Source organism: the organism of the source record quoted next, unplaced genomic scaffold, assembly GCF_019419815.1.
Source record: "Pyrus x bretschneideri cultivar Hongxiangsu unplaced genomic scaffold, Pyrus_bretschneideri_v1 Contig52, whole genome shotgun sequence".
NCBI lineage: Eukaryota > Viridiplantae > Streptophyta > Magnoliopsida > Rosales > Rosaceae > Pyrus > Pyrus x bretschneideri.
Genome location: NW_025999790.1, coordinates 887,178 through 911,181, shown reverse-complemented (window position 1 = coordinate 911,181; position 24,004 = coordinate 887,178). Strand labels below are relative to the sequence as shown.

General features: G+C 36.4%; 2 protein-coding genes, 2 long non-coding RNA genes and 1 other non-coding gene across 18 annotated transcripts; all 5 read right to left on the bottom strand.

Moving 5' to 3' along the window:
• Window positions 1-215: 215 nt before the first annotated feature.
• On the bottom strand, window positions 216-5,559 carry LOC103954852. Of its 4 annotated transcripts, none has more exons than XR_001953744.2 (6): window positions 4,423-5,559; window positions 3,581-3,658; window positions 3,406-3,489; window positions 3,061-3,096; window positions 845-2,494; window positions 216-277 (listed from the first exon to the last, which is right to left on the bottom strand). It is a non-coding gene; the product is annotated as an uncharacterized LOC103954852 (long non-coding RNA). The 4 variants fall into 4 exon arrangements; XR_007253153.1 differs by lacking the exon at window positions 216-277 and having other exon boundaries at window positions 1,035-1,863; window positions 2,448-2,494; window positions 4,423-5,543; XR_007253151.1 differs by lacking the exon at window positions 216-277 and having other exon boundaries at window positions 1,035-1,858; window positions 2,448-2,494; window positions 4,423-5,542.
• LOC125470796 lies at window positions 1,177-1,294 on the bottom strand. The gene has a single exon (XR_007253193.1). It is a non-coding gene; the product is annotated as a small nucleolar RNA snoR137 (small nucleolar RNA).
• Window positions 5,560-7,509: 1,950 nt separating the features above from the next.
• LOC103954857 (putative disease resistance RPP13-like protein 1) lies at window positions 7,510-12,221 on the bottom strand. Of its 3 annotated transcripts, XR_007253046.1 has the most exons (4): window positions 11,949-12,221; window positions 8,489-11,839; window positions 7,934-7,998; window positions 7,510-7,855 (listed from the first exon to the last, which is right to left on the bottom strand). XR_007253046.1 is itself a non-coding variant. In XM_009366698.3 (3 exons), exon 2 carries the CDS (start codon window positions 11,828-11,830, stop codon window positions 8,501-8,503), a length of 3,330 nt encoding a protein of 1,109 aa, XP_009364973.2. In that variant the 5' UTR covers window positions 11,831-11,839; window positions 11,949-12,221; the 3' UTR covers window positions 7,510-7,998; window positions 8,489-8,500. The 3 variants fall into 3 exon arrangements, 2 of the variants coding, with proteins under 2 accessions (XP_009364973.2, XP_009364974.2); XM_009366698.3 differs by having other exon boundaries at window positions 7,510-7,998; XM_009366699.3 differs by having other exon boundaries at window positions 7,510-7,998; window positions 8,489-11,835.
• Window positions 12,222-13,849: 1,628 nt separating this feature from the next.
• Window positions 13,850-14,222, bottom strand: LOC125470780. The gene is made up of 2 exons (XR_007253163.1): window positions 14,128-14,222; window positions 13,850-13,963 (listed from the first exon to the last, which is right to left on the bottom strand). It is a non-coding gene; the product is annotated as an uncharacterized LOC125470780 (long non-coding RNA).
• A 1,660-nt stretch (window positions 14,223-15,882) lies between these two features.
• On the bottom strand, window positions 15,883-22,642 carry LOC108867577. Of its 9 annotated transcripts, none has more exons than XR_007253155.1 (8): window positions 22,348-22,640; window positions 21,939-22,052; window positions 21,709-21,807; window positions 21,217-21,444; window positions 21,024-21,137; window positions 20,683-20,904; window positions 19,374-19,426; window positions 15,883-16,170 (listed from the first exon to the last, which is right to left on the bottom strand). XR_007253155.1 is itself a non-coding variant. In XM_048570367.1 (4 exons), the coding sequence occupies exons 1-4, from the start codon at window positions 22,559-22,561 to the stop codon at window positions 21,438-21,440; spliced, it is 582 nt and encodes a 193-aa protein (XP_048426324.1). In that variant the 5' UTR covers window positions 22,562-22,642; the 3' UTR covers window positions 21,259-21,437. The 9 variants fall into 9 exon arrangements, 1 of the variants encoding a protein (XP_048426324.1); XR_007253156.1 differs by having other exon boundaries at window positions 21,709-21,798; XR_007253159.1 differs by having other exon boundaries at window positions 21,242-21,444; window positions 21,709-22,052; window positions 22,348-22,641.
• Window positions 22,643-24,004: the final 1,362 nt, after the last annotated feature.

Sequence of the window (24,004 nt, the reverse complement as noted above, 5' to 3'; positions counted from 1 at the left end):
TTTGCACCTTCTAGTTCTAGTTGTCTTCGAAAATGGGTTCTTAGCTTATCTTGGGGCGCACATTACTTCATTATATCATGCTGTTCAACCATCTTATCAAGTTCTTTGTTCAATAGGCTTTGCAATGACACTGAACGCATCTCCTTCTCTTATACTGAACACCAGATATGACCGCCCTCAACTGGCAAGTATCAAGGAAACATTCCCTCGAGATACTCTTCAAAATTATCTGTGTCATCAACTCTATGTTCACTAGCGGAGATTGAAGCCTTTCTCCCTGCAAAAAAATAAAAAATAAAAAATTCGAACCGGTGTAAAATGAAAATTATGAGTATGAAACGGCATAAAAAGAAGAATGATGTGTCATCCTTATAGCCATGTTGAACGATCCCATTAAAAGAATGCGATTCTCCTTGAACAGAAACATGCAGAACCAAGGGACATGATAGGCACATACTCTCTCTAAAAACCCGTAATCTAAAGAAACATGTTCATACATTTGCAATCTTGATAAAAACATTGTCATCTCCGCATGTAAAATTATTAGTTTTTGAAAACCATAACATGATATAAATGATCTTCAAGCTTATCATTTAAGAGAACCGTTTAATCCAAACATCAAAAAGAAGACAATAAGAGTCATTTTTAATATGTCAAATTGATCAAGATGCAAACAAAGTGACATCTAATGACTCCAAGCAACGGAATTAACAGCAGGCATAACAAAAATTAATTAGTAAATTAAACTTGATGAGCTAGAAAAATACCTTCTAAACTTATAAAAGGAAGTGACCAAAAAAAAAATACAGAGAGCCTAAAACAGTAATGATAAATACGGACTAACCTCTGTCAAGTTACCAATTTGACAAGGGCTTGTTTGTTTTCTCCAGCTTCATCAGCTGCAAAATATATAATACCTAAAACAACTAAGACACAAAAACTTATTATGTGGCATAAATATAGATAAAAGATGCAGGGAAAGCGATCTTTGGGACTCCTAATCCAGATCGAATACAAAAGATGAATAAAAAAATTTCCTCATTTAAGATAGAAGTTCAGAGCAGGGGAAAAAGTTTCAGTCTAGACGCCACAAGGTAGTTCATCTTATCAAAACTATTTATTGACTTAGACTTCAACCAACTCCTTAGTATGCTTCTTGTCTAACCAAGTCATAAAACATGTAACAGGAGACCGGTAACATATGCAAGCAAAAATGTGATATTCTATCTATGCATAGGAAACTTGAACATCCCCAACCAATGAAAATTTACAGGAGTCCACCATAAGAAGCAACCAATTCACCTCCTACACTTGAATCTAACCCTGTAACCAGACTACAACTGTTTGAAATAAATGTGTAGTTGTTTCAATTCAAATAGAAGCTACTCTACTCTTCCGTTGACACCCCTCTATATATATATAAACCAAATGAGCACAATGCCTAAAACAGTTCAGATTCTAATGAAAATAATCATAAGCAAACTGTTAACTGGAAGGAGAAGCAGACTTGAAATTATAATCACATGGAATGCTACATTTATATACAAACTTTTGCCACAACACACTCCTCCTACATTAACATTAAATGGACAATTAATAGAGGATAGTGCTATTTGAGCACCCATTTTTACTTTCCACACATCCTTGTTAATTTTTGGCCATTGATCTTCTTCAATTCATTCAATCAGGGGGGTGTATGGATAGCAGTACCCTTAAAAGATTGCCTTTTAAAATGATTCAATTAATTTCACACCCCATCAAATACTTAGATCAGTTAGCTATGACTGACTAATGCAGAAACTTGCCTCATAGCTTGCTAAATCATCTTTACATCACAATGTCTGTTACCACATATTAACTGCCCTGTCAGAAAACATTATCAAGTCAATCTTCCACTTTGAATAAATTGATACACAATATAACGTTCCAAATAAGAATTTAGTCAAACAGGGTCGAACTAGAAGTTTTAAGTTTGCATGTGGAACGTTTTCTCTTGGAAGTGGATGAGCCTCTTTTCCCTTTGCTTTCTTGAGAGTCAAGAATAATAAAATAATAAGAGCATCTCGGCCATTATTGAGGCCAATTGGCAATCGTTATTCTATGAAGAACAATATGGTGCCATGTCAACTACCAAATGCAAGAGAAATAATTTTGAAAAACTCAAAAATCACCGTTTTCAAAACAAAGGAAAAAGAATTACATAATTTAAATTGAAAATTTTAAGGAAACAACCTCCTATATACATGTGACAATCGACTTACACTAGAAATTGGAAGATTTACACACTACTAAATCTTGTCTTCCAATAAACACCAAGTGATCTTAATTATATTCAAATTATATTTGTTCTTAATTATTAGTTTTCTATACAAAAGAAATCCACTTAACATCTAAGAGAAGTTAGATGATAGGGGTACCTTTGTAGTCAACGAAGAGAATAACATTACCTTTACCAGATGTGACCTCCTTTTCTGTCCTCCACCCTTAGACCAATCTATAGGAAAAATTTTAGGAAATCAGAAAGCATTACTTTTAACATAACGTCACTTGTCATTTACATCAGAGGAAAAAAAAAAAAATCATGGATAAACAATGACTCAAAGGCTATCTCTTTAAGGACCTCATTAGAGTCGCAATAAACGACTATATACTATCAAGTGATCAAAACTAAAATGTTTTATCTAGCATTTAAACGGATATGTTGTATTTTAACCATTTCTTTAGAGTTAAAACATTATAACCTTACTTCAATTTCCTTATTTTTCAAGTAAAATTGATAACCTCTGACAATTTCATTCAGACATAAAATCTAGCAAGACTAGCATATTATATTTTGCATTTTCTAAAAGTGAATTGGAAATATTGACCTTAGAAAAAACAAATAAACCATGAGGTCAGAAAGGTGAAAAACCTCTGATAAGGGCTAAAACATAAAAACTAGAAAACAAGATTCTCCTTGATAAAAAGATAGGCGGTAGAATTTAAGAAGTCCCTATACTCGAACTACAACAAAAACAAAAACATGATCTTCAGAATTTTGTGTATCTTTTAACTACTGACCTTACCACTCTTGTAGTGTGACATGTCATGCAGTATCTTGAACAAGGTTAAGGAGATAATCAATGAAGCAATCTATTCCATTTTCAGCCCATCTACTTTCCAGATATAATATGGAAGCAACAAACTATTTTGTATACCAACCTGCCCGTTCCCAACAGTATACATGACAAGCACAAGAATTCAGTTCCCACCCATATTCCTTCTCTCAAATTGAAGATATACTTCACCAATATCTATCAAGTATACCCGAAGAAACAAAGAATCAATAGGCTAAACAAGCTGATAATAATAAATTTCAATTTTCAACCCAATTGCAGAAAACTAGCAACAGTTTGCAAAGGATACTCTTTAAACAGCTCTTCATAGTATCGCTTTACCAGTCTTTGCTCCCGAGATCGGTCCATATCATCTTCCTCGGATCTTATGAACCTATCACATACAAATTATTCAGACAAACGTTACCCTTAAAAATGTTGATGCAACCTACCACATTAAAGAACAAGGAATACAACTTACATACCAGTAACCTTCAGGGTGTCGTGATCAGTTTTAACCGGCAGCTTGACATGTGAAGATGCTTCTCTACCATAAAAGCTAACTGCAACATAAAGTATTCATCAAGAGTTGCCAAAGTTGAATCATACAGAAACAACTAACAGGAATGATAAAAGCAAAAGGACTACACAGTATTGAACAAGAAAACAAAGCCGTACATATACTGCAGTACCAAAAGACAAGAAAGAGCTGACAACAAAATCATTTCTAAGAAACAACACCAAGAGAGAGAAAAACAGTTCACATGGACAAAAAGATTACACAATAAAACCTTGATACCCAAATGGCGTTAATAGTGAAGCGTCCAACGTGGCTATAAAGCATATAATAACTCCAAAGTCTACCACTAAGCATATGACTAGTACTATAGCTACCTTCCCCAACGATCCAGAAGCTTACTCAGCTCACATGTTTCTATAAAAAGTGGGCAAATGTGGGTCTCATGGCGAATCCCAAATAATAAAAGCAGTGACACTACTCCACAAGTCGATAGGATGTGGCACCAACCATCAACGGAGGAGCTCCCCCGTCAACGTTAACATAAATTCTTAGTATTTGTATGGACAACTGTAGCCTCCCTTCCTTCTAATTGGAGGAGACTGTTCATCATCCATTTGCTCTAGGACATTAGGATTCAACAAATAAAGAGCTCACTATTTGCGAATGCTTCCTTTCTGTCCCTTCTTAACACTAATTAGCTCTAATTCACTTACAAATGAAAAAGTTCTGAACTTTGACAGTTCTTCATAGTAGAAACCAAATTATAATTTGATCATATATATAAATATATGAATTATACAATCGCACCGTAATCTTTGACGAACTTTTTGTGGCGGTCGTAAGCGTTGAGGCCGAGAATATGAGCCTGGTACTGCCTGAAAATCTCCCATAAAAACAAGAGATTAAATTCAAAATTGAAAGAAAAATTGGACAGCGAAAGTCACAAAAGAGGGGGGAAAGCTACTGTTTTCTCTCTTCTCTGTCGAAGATTGCAGATTTTAAAGACCCAAACGACGCCATCGATTTCAAAATGGAAGTTTATGAGCTTCTTTCTTGTGCTGCAGTGAAACCCTAATTGACTGAATGATCCCTATCCGAGTGAAGGGGACCGAATGCAATTTACGGCGGTTGGACCGCCGAGAACATTAAATAGAAGGCGGAGACGGAGGGAGGTGAGGGACACCCTATGAGTAGTGTGCCTTTTTTTCTCTTGTTTGAAAAGTGTGCTGATTTTTCTCATTTTTGAAAATAGAAAATGTTTTGGGACTTAACACTATTTTTGAACAGGACAAATAAATTTAGAATTTAGCTAAAAATCAAAATTTTAAATTGATATACGCCAATTCTCTTATTTGGATTGATAAATATAGAAATTTAGAATTTACGCGTGGAAGAGCAACTTGGAATTTGAGACCTACAATTCCCAAGTTTAAATTTTATGTATATACGTGTCATATCTCAATTTCTATAATTAAGAGTTTAAAAATAACAAAATCCGTATCCAATTTCATTGTTCTTTTATGTTAACCAAATAAGAAAATTCACAAATTCTAGAAAATAAAATCCCTTCATTTCAATTTCCATCATTTTAAAATTCCTTAATAATCTTAAATTTCTTCATCCAAACATAGTATAAAGGTCATTTCCAATGCATCAGGTTATAGAGCTATAGGCACTTTTATAGCTCGAAACGAAGAAAAAATCATCTCTAATAAAGGTCCAAGTCAAAGGAAAAAGGGGATCCACTGGGCCAAATTCCAGCCCATGGCCATCGGGCTGGGCAATTGAAGCCAGCCAGCCAACCCGAAATGATGGGCCAGCTATCAGCAACTCACATGCTGGCTGACGTCAGCAAGCCATTGGATTTGAATTTTGTTTTTGTTTTTTTAAGACGAAATTTAAAAAAAAAATATATTCTAATTTTTTTTTTCTATAAGTATCTAAGTCATTTCTACACCATTTGTCACATTATTTTCACTATTCCATACTATTTTACCTCATTTTATTTCTATTCTTCACATTCTTTAAACTCCTATATGAAAAATTAATTAATTTTTTTCCAAATTTTTTTAAGCAAAACAAACATAGCATTCCAAAAAATTATTAAGATTACATAAAGATAAGAAATATTAAAAGTTACTCATTTATAAATATGGTAGTTTAATTCAATTAACCAATAAAGTTAAAGAACAAACTTAAAAATAATAAATCCCTTATGTTGGAGATGGTGTATAAATATGGTCTGACAGTGTTCATTAAAAAAATAATTTCTTATATGACTATAATTTGGTACGGGGGCTATGTAAGGTTGGAGATGGCCTAAATTTAAATGTAATGAAACGTGCTCGGGTAATGTGGTGATGAAACCCAATCCTGATTTCTATACCGACAATTTTGATTAAGGAAGGAATTCTTTTGGCCTAAGGTTTTGCTACCCTGAAGATAAGGTTATATCTTTTAGGTCTTTTATTGTAATGCTCAATAATAGTTCGGCTTTCAATGTGCCAAACACTAATTACCCTCGTAACACATCACTTTGCCAAGAAAGCTAGTGAAGTGACCTTGTCCAGCGAGAGAATCAAGGGCTTTTTGCTGACAAAGACTTGGATAGATAACCAACTGGAATAGAAGTAGTGTTGTTTAACCAAACTGAAGGCATTCTTCGATAGAACGATTCTAAGACTCAAATGATGTTTAACCAAACTAAATATGGCACTGGTTTCTCAACCAAGTGATGTTTAACCGATTTGAATATGTCTCGATGAGAGTTAGTGAAGCAATTAGTATTTTTCTCAGGAATGTGAGAGAGTTTCGCATGTAGCATTTATTTGTGTTGAGTTGAAGAAATTTTATACATTGCAAAACCATTTGTTTATAAGGATAAATTTCGTGATGACCAAGTGTCCCGAGTGGTAGAACCCTATTAGGACTGTGGCTTATTGACACGCACCTTGATATCTCGACACTAATCTCATTAGACTCCTCTCTTGCCGATACTCTATCTCTATCTAGTATCGGCCTCTTAGACTTGGACTAGGATTATGAACCTAGTCCCCTTAATTAATTCCTTATCTGATCTGCCACATGTTTTAATTCTTGGAATAATTCGAATTTTGTCAAAACCCATTTTGATCCTTCAACAGTCTTAATTCATCCATGACTCGGGTGAGCCACACCTAAATCTGATCCTTTAGAGCATCTCCAAAGGAGATGTCAAAATCCTAGATGGAATGCCACTGTGCATATTTGATATAAAAAATCTCTCCAACCGAAGTGTTATTTGCTAATTAGATTTGAAGGCTTTGTGATTTTGAGTCAAATTTGACATTAATGTCAAATTTATTTTTAATTCATTTTAATGGCGAGTCCCTTATTCCACTAGCATTTCAACCAATAAGAATTTTGTTTCAACTTTTTTTTTTTTGAATAATTACAACCATTTAACGCTCTATTTAAATAATAAAATAACATTTGACAATTCGATTGGAGACTTACAAATTTGACATAAAACTTCAGATTGCCACATCAACCATCAATTGTATTTTGACTGTTATAATTTGACATTTCCTTTGTAGATAGTCTTAGTAATCCAATTCTAGACTAGATAAAATTGTTGACATCTATTTCAGGGCGGAGAATATCACAGGGACTAAATATTCATTATTGGGCCTCATTTCTTGGTTTATTTCTTCTCAGCCCAAATCCTCGATTTCAGACCGAAACACAAACACTTTATACAATCGAAACCCACTAAGAGCCCCTCCAACCATGCTCTCAGTTTGTATCAAAATTTTAGCCAAAAATATTAAAATGTTATATTAGGAGTTACCTAAAAAAGTTCTAATTCAACCATCCTCCCTACTTTAAAGAGTCATAATGACTACGAATCAATAATTAGCTAATAAAAATTATTTATTTAAAATAATATTGATTAAAAATGTCTATATCGAAAAGCAGTGATCTTAGCCGTCCAATTTTCACTGGAGAGAACTACTGGAAGATTAAGAGTTCCTTGTACTTTCCTATGTTCAGTATATTTCACCATGACAAAGAAGTTGGAAGCAAAGGTTGCAATGCCCTGTTGAATTTGAGCTTGTAAACACAGAAAATTGGACCGTTATCGCAACCAGAAATGCGACCAACGGATTTCTACGCCTGGAACGCAAGCAACCGGAGGTCGAACATCCCCTTTCCAACTTCGACATTCCTCTGGCAGTGACTTGAAGAGAGAATCTTGAAACTGAAAACAGCCGCGTGCAATCCAACGGTCACTGATGCATAATTTCAGGAGACTAGAGAGGTGAGAGTTGAAACACACCTTATCCAACAGTGATGTACTTCTGAAGTGCCATACGATGAAATAGTTGCAAACAACTCAAGCATCTGGAAAGAAGTAAGATTCAACTGTCTCAGTCCAAAACAACAATAATTTTTGAGTCACCTCGAGTAAATTTCCTTTCAGTGTCCATACAAATTAAATGATCGGAATGAAAATTAGCACTAGACTCGTCTGCGAATTGTATGGTAAAAGAAGTAACTCTAAATACTGTTACAAGTTATAACTAAACAATAAGAACATTGTAATCAAATGCCTCAATTTTTCAAGCAGTTTGATAGCGAAATTCAACTAACGAAAGGGAGGCGAAATCTTCTGTGAGTTTAAGAAAAAATAATAGCAGATTGTCAATACATATCTAAAAGCAAGTGTGTGCGCGTGTATACATACATACATACATACATATCTCTGTGTATATTCTGGTTGTAGTATGAGGAGTAGAAAGCTATCTATCAACATATTCAAATTCACGACTGAAATTAAACAGTAATGAAAAATTGAAAAAAAAAGTAGCTGAGAGACAATGGGAAAAATTACCATAAGAAGACGTCATATCTCTTCCCATTCAATCTCTATGTTGGGGATGTGAGCAATCTTGGTCCAATCTTCCCCTGTCTGTCTCTGGCACCGTAGTATTAACAAAGGGCAACTCCTGATGCTTAGATGAGAAAGAGAGGCGGGTAGCCCTTCAACCGGCAAGTACTGGAGCTCAGGACACCGCCATATTGTCAGTCTTTCAAGACAGATAAGTTGTCTCAATCCCTTTCCGTCCATGGTCTTAAGATTCGACATATCTATGATGGAGAGAGTGGTCAAAGACGGGGGCAGCAGCCCCTCCTCTGGAAATGCACCCACTTCTTCACATTCTTCAAAGCTCAGTGCCAAATCTACGAGAGAGGTGAGTCTTCCCAGACCCCACTGCATACGGTTTGCAATGAGTTTCTTGCAAGAACGGATATAAAGTGAACTTAATTCTGAAGGCAATCCCCCTTCTGGAAACGATTCCAGCTCTGGACAATCCACTATCCACAAGTTACGAAGAGAAGGGAGAAGCGTGTGCATCTGTTCTGGCAGCGACCTCAGTTTTTTGCATCCCCAAATACTGATCTTGGTCAAGTGTGGTGCATGCAGCCCTCCATTGGAAAAACATACAAAATTTGGACAAAAATATATATCCAGTTTACTGATGGATAAGAGTTTTGATTCTTGTGAAATAGTAAGGAATTCTACGTTAGCTGAGCGCATTTCGAGTGTTTCCAGCTTTGGAAAGTAGTCCAAAGGTAATATCCGGGTTAGCTTAGGACATTCCAACAGACGAAGCTGGCAAAGTTTAGGAAAAGCTTCTTTACCTTCTTCGTTATATGACCACTCATGCCACTCCTGCATATTGCAGAATTCCAAAATTTGTAGAGAACTAAATGGCTTCGTTCCACTTGTATCATCACCATAAAACTCAGGGCCCAGAGACACCAAACCATTTAACCCTTCAATAAAAAGTTCCTTGAGGGAGGGTAGTGGTGGCAACATGAAACAGTATCGACAATTCACAAGTCTAAGAAAAACTAGTTCTGCCAGCCAACTTGGAAAACTTGTACCTCCATAAGAGTCGATAGTTAGCTTTTTAACATTTGTGTGAGGTTGGAGGTTGCCAAGCATTTCTCTATCCTTCTGTGAATTGTTACTATCAGCTCCCCATTTGAGAACTAGTTCATTCAGATGCTTCTTGTCCTTGATATTTGCATTCATGACATCCCCAACCTGCGCAACATTATGAAGCCCTGAAATACAAAGTTTTCCATGCAAATTCGGAAGCTCTTTTAACTCTACAATGTTATGTCCAGTATCTTCGTCTAAGAAAAAATCACTTAATGTTTGCAGATCTTTCAATGTATCCATCTGCGGTGGCATCTTTCTTAACTTTGTACCTCTGATATCAAGATGGCGCAATTTGATTAGTTTTCTCAAGTTGCTTGGCAACTGAACAAGAGCTTGACAATGTGACAGCAACAACGTCTGTAAGTTATACAAAGAACACAATGTATCAGGTAACATTTCGATTAAGGTATTTGACAAGTTCAAGTACCTGAGATGTTTTAAGTTGCCAACTGAATTAGGCAACTCTGTGACATCATATCCCGATAAACTGAGCGCTCTCAAACATTGTAGGGTTGGCAATAAATCATATAGAACCTTGCCCATCACTGAAAAAGAATCATACGATAATGATAATGGTAGGAAGGTACGCAAATGTTTGGCGTCAAATTTTTCAAAACCAGGATCATGTGTTTTCATATATGAAAAGTGACGGGCCTTGCTCACAATGTTCACCGAGACATTCTTCTCCAGCCTAACACAAAAGTCTCCGGATACAAACTTTGCCAAATCATTGATTAGGTCGTGCATGGTGAAAAACGACTCCCCATCTTCAGTTGATACATGTTGAAAAAATGACCTTGAGATTAGATCATCGAAGTATTCCTCTCCAACTTCTTCCGCCCTTTCATTTGCTTCAGGTTGTAAGAGATCTTCTGCCATCCATAAAAGTACCAATTCTGATTTCTTGAATTCATAATCTTTGGGAAATATCGAAGAATATGCAAAACAACGTTTGAGATGTGGAGAAAGATAATGGTAGCTCAACCATAGAGCTGGCAGAATGTTACTCTCTTTAGTTGACTTATCCCATATGTCACTCTTCAATATCTTTTCCCAGTCCTCCACATTTAACTTAGATCGTAAAAGGCCTGCAAGTGCTTTCGCAGCTAAAGGAAGACCTTTACACTTTCTGACGATTTGTCTTCCACTTACTTCAAGAATTGGGTGTCCACTCACTCCTCCATTTTTGAACACATGTTTTACGAATAACAACCAACAATCATCCTCGGATAATGGCATTAGACAGTAAGTTGGAAGAGTACCCATTACAGATGCAACACCTCCATTGCGTGTAGTCACAATGATTTTACTTCCATGTTCACCAGACTCAAAAGGGCACCTTAACAGATCCCAGTGAAGATAATTTTCGTTCCAAACATCATCAAGGACAAGAAGGAACTTCTTTCCTTTCAAAGCTTCCTTGAGTTCAACTTGAAGCTGATTTAGGTCATTCATATCACAAGTTCTTGAAGTGACCGACCTATAAATTTTCTGTGTTACACTAACCACATCAAAGTCTTCCGAGACACACACCCATGCTTGAATATCAAAATGTTGTTTCGCTCTATCATCGTTGTATATGAGCTGAGCAAGGGTGGTCTTCCCGATCCCACCCATGCCAACAACAGGAATAACATTTGTTTTATTGTCATTCACATCATCCATCAATAATAATTTAACGATAGCTTCCTTGTCCTCATTCCGTCCATACACACCAGACTCTTCTACCAAAGAAGTTGAAGGCAGTGTGTGTGATGTTTTGTTGCTGGAATGTGCTTTCAAATTAAGGACATCTTTTTGTTGTGAGATGATGCCTAGTCTATCAACAACTTCATGTATCTTAGGGAGTACCGATTTGTCAAAAGCATGATGCGAGGAAGAGATGCGTTCTTGTACCTGACTTGTGCTACTGCCAGCAGCTTCAACTTCCAGCTTGCGGCTTAACGCTTCTGTCTTGATCTCGTCCAAAAGGTCATCAGCATCATAGACTGACTCTTTAAGCTTCTCAAGCCACTGCTTCACAGCTGAATTACTTATCTGCTTCTCCTCAGCATCATCAAGAACAACATTAACGGACAATAACATGATCTCTAACTTGTTCAGTAATCCCTGCGTCAGTTTCTTTCCTTTGATGAACTCCCTGACCTCCGGAGAAGCCATCTTTTCGAATACCGCCTGAAGGAAAGCGGACATAACAGCTCCACCTACCACCTCCAAAGCCATGATTTCTTCCTTGCAAATGGAATTGAGAGTTCAGAGATGGTATTGCTATAGTTCGATTAAGTGTTAGTAATATATGAACATGCAACATATATAAATACTCGAGAATTAGGGATTATACCTTGAGGAAAAACCTTGAGTCAAACAACCACCTTGTTCTTACAACAGTCTGGAGGAGGAACTACGAACACACGCAAAATAGGGCTTTCGTGTACAAGTTTGGGAAAAAATACAAGAAAATTTCTTGTTCTTAAATCTTGAGTTGAACATCCATCCTGTTCTTAATACTAGGATTAAGATTTGGGGATACTTAATTCTAGGAGACTTTTTATTCTGTGTGAGTGATTTAGTCAATGGCGTGGAACACTGTTAAGGTGGATGAGCTTCATATAGAACAAACAAAATCCGACAACCAAAAGAGGCCAAACACCAACCACCCTAGTGCTATAAAGAGACAAAAGTGAGAGAAATGACACTTGCTAGAGTTAGAAGCGGAACGTGTGCAATGTATCACATGTAGATAAAGAGAGAAGAGAGATAGTAGTATTATTGCTTTTTACTTTTGATCTGGTGTGTTGTAATGAAGTTACAAACATGCCTCTATTTATACGAGTTTAATCAGACAACTTTTTACATACAAGAAAAAAATATTTCACCTCTGTATTACATTTTCATACAATGCTCATCAAAGTTCACTTTGGTGTGGCATTACACCGAAGTCCACATTTCTTACACAAAACACACCGAAGTCTACTTTTGTTATCTTTCTTATGAAACGCATGTGTGGCATTCATATCGCATTTTACAATACCTACACTATTTTCTTTCTACACTTTGAAAAAAACTGAACTTCATATTCACATAGGCGAGAAAGAAATGAGATTAAGACAAAATATATATTGGGACAATTTAATTTATAGAGAAATTTTCATTTTTATTTTGTTTGAAATATGAATATATTGTAAGTTATAACATCAATGATTTCAATCCTAAGAGAAAACGCGTTATTTTGAAATTAACTTTTGGGGGTATATGAACTTTAATTCCATTAGATTGATGAATATGTTGTTAGATTAAATATTTTATTCTAGTCCTTTGATTAGAATTCTACATCAACATATAAATATTTTTAGTTTATTTATTTATTTAATGTCTAATGAGTATTCATTTATTTATTATATCATTAATTGTAGAGAGTCGCTAGAAGCTCTTTACTTTCTTTTTATATTTAGGAGCATGATTGAAATTGATAATTTTTTAAATTTCTCTCTTTAAATTTGCTTTGTATCCCTCCTCATTTTCTTAGACTAGTGTTTCTGTCTCATATTGACACATGTTCTTTGTATTTTTTAGCCTTGGTGTGTGTGATACGTGAGGCCCTCCTCCCTATTTTATGAAACTCTCTCCTCTCCTCTCTTTTCTCTTGGCCTCATACCTCTCCCTCATCTCACTTCTCTCTATCCCCTGAGTCTCTCACATTTAGGAATGGGCAAAATACATACGGGTATAGGTAATCGTGGTTAACCTGTAACAATCCATCTTGGATAATTTTACAGATTTTAGAACGAAAGGGTATTTTGGTAATTTCATTGGGTTTGGATTAGGTATTTTGAATGGGTTGTTTTTAGTCTTAACTAGAAAATGTGCCCGCACGTTGTTGCGGGACTTGAATGCATCACATTGAACTCCATAAATAAGATACATTTTACCTGAATAATTCAATCAATCATGAATGAAGTGAGGGAGGGATAGATGAGCAAATGGGTTGGTAAGATATGTAGCTTTGTTTTTATATACATTCAATTGACCTGGTTTTGAAAGACATTGTATGATGAACAGGATGAAACATAACGTTTTGGTTTCCTAATAAACAGAAGTAACATGTAGTTAACACAAATCTTGCCCTTGTAGTCAAGGTGGGAAAATATATATAGCAGGTGTTTGTGGTGTGACTATGGCAATTGATGGGCTTGAGAGCGGTTGGTTTTGGAGTAGTCCATGAACGATGAAGTCAGTCTTCCCAAAGTCAGTGTTTTGATTTCCAAAAGAGAGCTGGAAATGTTTTGTCTCGCCGATCAAATTATTCAAAGCTGGCACAACTACGAAAGGATCGTGAAAGAAAGAACTATCTGAGCTCTGGAGAATTAGAGGTTACAAAGATAATGAAGAATGAGAAACAAAGCTTAGAACAAACGTATAATATAAGCCGAAATAACCAAACAGTCATGTTAAAAATTATAAAATCGCACTGTCTGAAATGGAAAGCATGGGGAAACAATGTATTGAAGTTCAAGACATACCAAAGGCTTGATTGAAATCTAATGGCTCAGAACCCCTTGATTAAAGGCAGCAGCAAGAGCAAATTATGATTCTATGATGTAAGCGCGATTTAAACTACAAAAAGCAGTGAGACTAAGATTAAGAATTTGAAGTGCAAACAAACAGTTACAATAAAAGTAACTTAAATTGTGATCGTATAACGGACTCAATCTGTGAAAGTTCACCAAATAAAGGGCAAGTCTCAGAACATTAAACATAAAAACTGAAACACCCCCATCTCTCTGCAAATCTTACAAACAAAATCCCAAACGTAATCCTTGAAATCCAAACAGACCTAATTCAGAAACCATTTCTCTCGGACACCCCATACCATAGAAAATGCACCCTATACCCCGAACATAATGCTTAGTGGCCAGATAGCAATCTGTGCAGGTTGATCAAGATGTCACTAATTAGTTTTTGTGAACAGATGGTTAACCATTTTGCCAAATTTTTTTTTGCAGAAAGTGGACCATGTTTAACTTTAAAAGACAATCGCTATTTTGCCTAGACAGATTGCATCACCAATGGCTTGCCACATATTCACAAAAATGAACAATGCCGATTGACAGATGGACAGACCTGAATGGTACCAACCGAAGCACAACAATCCTCCAAAGGAAAACAAACAACGAAATGACTTCAAGAAAAATTTGTATCATTTATTCAATGAAGCACCCTAAGTTGGAAAAGAGTAAAATTTAAATTGAAAAACAACAATCTAATAGAGACAAATTTATAACAGAAAACCATTAGAATCTTTACAGAAACCAACAAAAATGGCTGCAAGTTAAAATTCTTAAAATTTGATATTTGGCTTTAAATTTCCCTAATGTTTATAATAATTAGTGAAAACAAAATTGGACACATCGGTTAAGAATACACCAAAGTTAATACACCGTTGTAACACGTTGCAATCATTAGTGCATGTATATAGAGACACACATCTGAGATGGGGAAAAGGCCCAAAAAAAAAAAAACAAAAACAAATTTTCAAAATATAGCAAAATTAATATATAAAAGCAAATGAGTGTTGTTTCACCTATCTGAAATGAAATGAAAGGCTTTACTGAAATGAAGGCCTACCAGGTGCAATAGAAATAAACTATATAGTTGGGCCTTGTACATGGTTAGATCTTTGGTCTCCAGGAATTATACTAAAAGGCAGACTAATCAAATGATTACGCTTAGAACTATAATGTTGTTTGAATTTTTAAAAACTGTTAACTGATTGAAAAACCACACCATTTAAAGAACCAGTGGAGTTCAGAATAAGTATGAAATACTCCATAGGTAAATGAACAACCATTAATATAATTTTTTTTCTCAGCATGACAACAACAAACTCATTGATCAAACTTCATACTCATGCTTTTCAAAAAGAAAAGAAAACGAAAAACTGAAATCATTGACAATTCCAAGCAATATAACAACTATTATTAAGATCCAAAACGAATTGTGGAAAGTATGGGGACCAAACACTATTAGAAGTTGGAAAGATATGCTGATGCAGCAGTTTGACAACACAGTTTGGGAAACTTTGGGTAGGAAATTTGCTCGCAAGGAAAACCAACAATGGGTGAGTATGACTCTCAAAGCTGGTTTATGTTTAAATTACTAAATTACCATAATCGTTGTTGGTTCATTTTCACCGATGGTCTACTTTGTATTCAAGTTCTTGTAAAGAAAATTGGTCTTTTAACATGCTCTTTTCTAAATTTTAAAAAGGATCGTAATTTTGTTAATAAATTCAATTCCCAAATTGAAATTGCAAAGAAAGTAGATCCGTTAGATGCTCATGTCTTTCTTGGTACAGATACTCATATTGTGCTTAATTAGCATCACAAATCATGATATTAAAGTTGTAATCATGTTAAACCTATGCCATGTAGCATATGCATTCAACTCAATACCCTAAAATTACAGCCAAAATTAATTGATATTATCAAGAAGTTGAGACTTTACCAAAGCAGCAAGGTAGCGGTTGCAAAATTCACAATCAAAAGCTTTCACTTTGTTTCGATCTGCAAAATACCAAACAGACATGTTGAGGAAAGAAAACACATTTGATTAAAGAATGCACTTCAGCCATTATCAAATTGTCAACCGAGCGAAATGTATAAAACTATACAAATTTACACAACCAAACTCTATACTTTTTATCAGCGAAAAAAACAGCAATTTACCTAACAATAAACATGAAATTACATATTCAAATTGATTCGACAGTTTTTAAAGATTCAAAAACTGAACCAACAGACATTTTTTTGAATATCAAACTCATTGTGTCATCTGAATTCACTTGTATACATAAGCTACCAACGCAATCGCTCTGCTACCACATGTGGTAAGCTATTAATAGCAGAGGAAAAAAAAATTACAGAACAAACTCGCAACCAAAATGAGTTACGATCTGAAATAAGAGCGTAGTGATCAAACTATCCGATAAAAACAATGAATCAAAGCAATTTTCTATCAAACAACTAAGGACCTAAATTGTAACGTCTATAGGGTAACCTGCACTTAAAAGAATTAACCATGCCAAAAGCACGGTATAAATGAACTAAATTACGAACTCGACAAATAAAAAGCGTAAACGTTAAACAATTTAAAAGAAAAGAAAACAGCCTTTACTTTGGCTCTTGTTTCCTTCCCCTTTTCTTTTCCCAGATACTTCCTAGTGGGAAATATAAACCTTTAATTAAGTGAACACGTCAGCAAAAAAATTGACAGGATTAGATCAAAAGAAAGCAACTAAAAGGTCTAACTTATGTGGTTGAGCACTCTGGGTTAACAAATACCCATCTAACCCTAACCACTATGGTTTTTAAATTATTCTATCTAGTTACAGTGATGAGGTTTCACTGGCAGTTGACGAACAGTCATTTATATTTGATGATGTTCTCAACGATCATTCGGATAAAGCTGTTAAAATGTGTTCTGGAATCGCACACCCTGTGAAGGGATCGACACCAGACCACATCCCTAGAAACCGGCCCTAAAAAACCATACTCATACCTCCCTTATGCGTTCCCTTTCTTCCAAGTTAGGTTGCCTTGCTGGATTATGGCCAAGTGACAGATCTACCGGATGAGTTGAGACTTGGTTATGCTAACCTTGTTCTTGCCATTGCTGACGGTGACCCTATTAGAGCATCAGAGAGCCACAGGTAATGACTTCACTGATATTGCCTTAATTCAAACTAAGCTATTAAGGCAAGAGAAACTAAGGTTGAGACATGACCTGCAAACTGTGTGCAAGTGCATGTGAGTGCAAGGCTCACGGAGACAAAATCGCAATAGAGAAAATAGGTGAATTAGATCATCAAACGCTGTATCAATAAGTGAGATTGAATAGAATGGGGTGTCATTGTTGTGCTCAACTTGGATACTGGTATATACATGCTTTGACGGTCGGTACATACATATTTCCAAAGATATAATCAAGTTTATTGGAATATACATATATATATATATATATATATATGGCAGTTACTAAATAAGGAAACAATTCCATCCCTTTTAGATCTTATATGTATATATGAGCATTCGTTAAACTTCAGACATATGCAAAAGTTTTGATAATGTTAAACCAATGAGACCTTAAATAGATATTCCATACATAGAACAATTACCATATGTGCTCACAACATTAATATCCATAAGCCAAATTATTCATATGCGAACATAGGCATCTGTAAAGTCTGAAAAACATTGGCTTGTTCATGACTTATAATCAAATATTGCAGGAAAGTAATAAGAAACGTAAATCTATACTAACAACATGCCTGAGTCCTCTTCTACACGAACCTCAATTAAATGACAGAAGTAATAATTAGCAAATAGTAATTGTATAGCTTCGGTCTTATCACAATGCAATCATGCTGATCTCTAATTGAAGGTCCAATAGCCATGCATCTTTGCAAATATACAATTATAAACCATCAGAAAAGAACATGACAGATTCAAACCATTATGCAAAAACAGCAACCAATGCAAACCATTAAGCACAAATTCAAACCTGAGCTTCAAACAAAATTATATAGTGTTAATCTACGTTTGATTAGCTTTACAAATTTGTGAGATTTCTACTTGGTAGTTCCATGAAGTCTTTCTGGTTTTAATTTTTTCAAAACTGAAGGGTGACTTGGGTAAGAATTCATCTGACTTGGGTCATAACATAACATAAAATAAACCAAAGTTTCTTGTAACATGACTGTTACAAACTTGAAACATAGTACAGATAGGTAAGGTCTGAAGGCTCATTGGACCTACTTGGGCTTACAAATCTTCTCAAAGTTTCTGCTTCCCTAGAAGTTGGGTGGCTGAACCTAATTTTCAACCACATATGCAATTCAAACAACATGCCTAATATTGAAGAACATGTCCAATCTTTAAGCACATTTACCAAACAGATTTAGAACACTATAAAATCCTCTTAGTAGCAGAATATAAACATAAAAATCCAATAGAAAGCATACCAGAAGCAACCGAGAAATGGGAAAATGGCGATCTTATTCTTACCCATGAAAGTACTCCCACTACTTTTCTTACTTTTCAATTCAGTTTTGTTCACAACTTTAAGTTCATTTGCTACAGTATCCCTACTCCCCTAGTCGTAAAAATAACCTTACAAACAATATTAAGCAGCACTATTTAAGAATCTAAAAACAGGCCAAACTAACTACACAGAGAAGACAGAGACTGAAACATGGAGACATGCAACACAAAACCTATAATTAGATCCCAATCACAAAATGCGAAAACAAAGTTCCTAATCTAACTATCCCTATACTAACAGCCCATCCAAGCAAATACAATTCTAATGGGGTTTAGAACAAATAAACCAATCATATAATTCAAATGGCGTTTGGAACAAATACACCAACAATTCAATTCGAACAAGGTTTGGTACAAATACATGCTCAGTTATCTCAAGGTTTATATAAATAGAGAGATACAGATACGTGCACAAAATAGAAAGAAGGCCAGTTCCATTCTAAGCTCAAATGACCAAATGGATGCTTAGTTATCTCAGCCTTCACATTAATGAACAGATACAGATACGTACACTAAATAGAAAGAAACTCAGTTCCAATATAAGCTCAAATGACAAAAATTGAATTATATATTTAAAATCTAAGCATCAAAGCTTCACAAAAATAAATTAAAAAAGGTAGATACCTAAATAGGCTTTGAACAAAAAATGATGGCGTATAATTATATACCTCAAAACAGCATGGAACCAACTGCTTCCTCAAATGATCCAAATTTATAAAATCTGCAAACAATGTAGATCCGTTAGCAACTTAGAGACTTTCAAATTTAAAGAGCAAATCTAAAGAAATTTTAGCTAAATGACCAAAGACAGACCGAAAAAAAAAATTTACAAATATGATGAATCCAGCACAATCTAATTTGGTTCAACAAAGAATATGGAATCTTAAGGCCTATGTCAAATGTTGAGTAAACTGCAAGGGGCCTCGGCCAAGGGCAGAATTGAACAGTAATGGCATACAACTCGGAATGTCTTCAATACATTCGGATATAAAGGCAAATTAAATTTGTTTGAGCTTGTCATAAAGAACTGAGTGAATAGAACATCAAAATGAGATTCTGTTCATTGATCCAATTTGGTGCCTAAGGAAGAATTTAAGCATTTAGTTGATTAAATGTGTTAAGTGCTATTTGTTCATGGTGGAAATTCCATATAACAATGCAAAAACCACATTCTGCAATTTAAGCTAAGTAAAGTATAACCCTCAATTAAACCCCAACTACAAACCTGAATTAAACCTTCAATTAAACTCCAAATCAAACTCTTAATAAAACCCAAGTCAAGTCAGCAATCAGGAAAGATAAAAATTCACCCATTCAAAGTATTGTATAATTGAGAAAGCTATATTTCTAAGAAAGATTAAAACCGTTTTACAAAACACACCTACTGAAAAATCTCACATTTGTAAAGACTGGAAGTTTTTGCATGTTAACCCGTCTTAACCACTAACATTACCTCTTGTAATTACTCAAGCTATTATTCATCTATTTCATTGCTAACCCAAGCCCTAAAGGTGGACCACCTTAAGTCAATACTTCAAGAGCTAAAAAGCAAGCATCAGTCTTCCTAAATTTTGGTGCTTAAGATATATATTTGGTAATGGACTGATCCTTTTATGAGCATGTTTATTTACTAAACTTCTATCGTAATAAATTTGGCTTTAAGTTTACTCGTGTCACAACCCTGGTAACTACTGCATTCTATTTTGTTAACCCTTTTCAACTTGATATACACCCTCTCCTTTCCCCACTCTCCCTTATTTATGATTTTCAATCTTGAGTTATGCACCCATCATACCTTCGATGTCTTTGGTTAAGATATTTAAATTTTAATCTTTAAGGTACTTTAGGTATGCACCGGTGAAAAAAGTGAACACCAATCAAATGAAGTAGCTTTAAACATATGAGTTCTTATCAGATAAAATAATTGAAACAGAGAAACGGGCAACTATATTACTCGGCAAAGAAATATTGCTCAACCTGTGGACCTATCCCCATATCTGGTGCTGGAACATCGGTGTGTATTTCGATAAGATAGTGTATCTTTTGTGTGAAAACTCTGGTGAGTTGCTCTAGTTTGGAAAGACTCAACTCCCCTGGATTACATCCTATACCCCCTTTGGCACCCCTATATGGGTTGTTGGCTACCTTCGTCTTCCATGTCATCAGCTGTGCCAAAGCATTCACCTCATCCGGATCAACCTACATTTTCCATAAAAGGATCCATAACAATTAAAGACAATTTCATGGCAGCGACTCTTGATATATGACAACCATTCACATTGGTCGTAAAAGTGGAACTTAACAAAGTATGCATATACCTCTGGGTGATATCTGATTCCTCCCTTTATGGGGCCTCTAGCATTGTCATGTTGAACCCTGAAGCCAACAAATGAAGCCAAACTGCCATCGTCTTTTGGTATAGTACACTCAACCTGCACCAAAGTATATAGTTCAAAAGCAACGAAAAGAGAAAACTCAATAACCACATTAGTTTTAGGGTCTGAAATCTACCTATAATTAAGAGTAAGGGATATACATAAGGGAGACTATATGCAAAATTATCTTGATTTCCCTAAATGGTATAAGTAAACTTTTCTCAAGCTTGGAGTCCAATCCCAAAAGCCAAGCAGCAAACTTAAAGTTTCTGTTCGTCGCCACTAATGCATTCATCTTTGCTCCTTCTTCAAGTGTCTGCGTCAGAAGCTAAAACCAGCTACTTATCACCTCCAATCTCAGATTCTGCAAAAGAACAAACCACATGCATGAGGATTTATACAGTTCTTCGCTCTACCTAAGGTTACTGGACCAGAAATAAAAAATGAAATCAGAGTGCTTTACTTTGTGAGGTTTGATTTGTAGAGGACTGGAGCTGGGTTTAGTTTTGGCTTGAGGCAGTGGGAGAGGAGTCGAAGAGGCAATAATCGGAAATTACAGTTCTAGAAATCAAAATATATTATGGAAAATAACAAATAATTTGTGAAGCAGAGCAGAAGTGGGATTTACCTCAATGTTATGTAGAGGGTTTGGAGGATGTCTTCCCCGTAGTGGTCCGTGTGACCAATTTCATAAGAAGTACTCTGAATCTCGTCAAACCTAGACGGACTTATATCAATCGTGTGCAGCAAAGTGAGAATAGTTTGAATTGATAAAAGATCTGTCCGTGTGAAAAAAATGAAATAACACATGGGAAGCATTAGCTTGAAAATGGACAAAAGGGACATATATGTATATACCTGTTCCTTAACTTCATCTGATAGGCAAAGTTCATCAGGCAAACCTTCTAAAGCCTGACCAAGTCTATCATGAACCACATGAAATCTAACCATGATTGCCTCGCTTTCAAGTGCCTAAATTACCGCAACAACAAATAAATTAATAATTCACGGTTCCGAATTTGAACATCTATTAATTTTCAAAGGGAAACAGCCTAACCAGATAAGTTTTGCTCCCTGGACAAAACACCCACAACCCCACGTTTAAAAGGATAAAAAAAACCCTCCACAAATCAGATACCAGAAATAAGATCCCTTAAAATACGAAGACTTTTGGGAGCGAAACACAACAATATCGAAGAAAACAAATAATTCGAGAAAAACAGTGAGAATAAGGCACGAATCAGAGAAAGAAGTGGGATTTAATTACCTCTTGAAGGGATCGAAGGGATCACGAAGCAGACATGGAAGAGATCGATGCGGACTGTAGGACGCATGATCGAAGTCGCCAACCCGTTGCAGAGCAGCTGAGAATGTTTTAGGTTTCTAGCGTTTTCGGAAGACCCAAGAATACACACACCTATGCTTTCTGCTCTGTATCTCTCTCGCTGTCCATCTCTCTCTAAAATGGGAGAAAATCCCATAGATCCTGTCAGAGCACCTACCTAAATATCTCTCTCACTCAGTCCAAACCCTTAGCTCTCATCTGTCAGGCCCTGTGTCTCCCTCCTCTGTAGTCGCTCTGTCCCCCTCCTCTCTCTCGCCGAGTCAAAAGCTGAAGTGCAGCGAACGGCTGAAAATTGGTCCTTAAGCCTGAGTGGCAATTTTGTAAATTAAGAGAAGCTGGTTAAAGCATCTGAGTGGCAATCCTGTAAATAAACTGAAATGTCGTCCAAAACACTGTTCATTTCTACAATGCAATTTTGTCAGCTTCTTTAGACTAAAGTAATTGGTGAGCCACGTGGGGCCCACCCTTTGATTTTTTTCCCCCGGCCCAAATCCTTCTTCTCTGCCTCTCTCTTCTGTGGACTCAGTCTAAACTCTCTTCTAGCCATCTCTCTCTTCCCTGCGAGCAAGGACCATAGCACCACCTTCGCCGGCACGGCGAGCACCACCACCACCCTTCACCATTCCCTCCAGCGAACCCCATAAACCACCACGTCGATGGGCCATCTCTCCCCATCTCATTCTCAGTTCAGTTGCACTATCACTGTGCTTGTGACCTCCGGCGAACTTCTTGAATCTCTGACCAAGGTAAGCTCCTAGAACCCCATAGATCGTGTTTTGAGGTGAGATTGAGACGTGTCTGAGTAGGTTTTGGACGAAGAACCCCAGGGGAAAAACACTTCCCAGTTTGCCGGCGAGGAACCCCGCCTTTGCAGGCGTTTTCCGGCCAACTCCGGCCACTACACGTCGTGAAAATGGTATGAACTTCTTCCTCTCATCCTCCGCTTCAACTCATAGTTTGTACATCGAAAATGGTGAAGAAATGAGCTCGTACGGAGGTCGGGAAGGGTTGCCCAGATTCCGGCCAAACCATGGCCTGAAACCGAGTAGACCTGACCCGATAACCCTAAACCGGTTCCAAAGCCCAAATGAATAACCCGACCCAAAACTCTTGGGCTATGCAACCCAGGCCTAACTTTGTAGCCCAAAACCTTCGGCCCAAACCCAGTCGGATCCCAGAACCCAGGCTGCACGTCGCCGCCTGTCTTGGCCGGCGCGTGGATCACACGCGCCTCCACCGGAGGTACTATGCTCCGTCGCCGTTCACGTCGACGATGGTGGCTTTTCCGGCTAAATCAGCGCGTGGGGTTACCGGGTCCCCCTTATGTTTTTCGACGTCCTGAATCCGTTTATGACCTCCGTTTTTGATTTGTGGTAACCTTTTATGTGTCTTCTTCTTTGGATATCTAATAATGTTTAGGTATTTTCTTTCTTTATACCGTGTAGGGCTAGCATTACTCCTGGTACCGTGTTGAACATTCTTGCTGGGAGGTTCATGGGGAAGAGGGTTGTGTTTCTGAAGCAGCTGTCATCGGGCTTGCTTTTTCAGTTCTTCATTACCGAATTGGCTTGGTTGATTT

Excerpts from the sequence above, each read along its gene's own strand:
- LOC103954857 (XM_009366698.3), bottom strand. The coding sequence starts at position 11,830 with ATGGCTTTGGAGGTGGTAGGTGGAGCTGTTATGTCCGCTTTCCTTCAG.
- LOC108867577 (XM_048570367.1), bottom strand. The coding sequence starts at position 22,561 with ATGGGATTTTCTCCCATTTTAGAGAGAGATGGACAGCGAGAGAGATAC.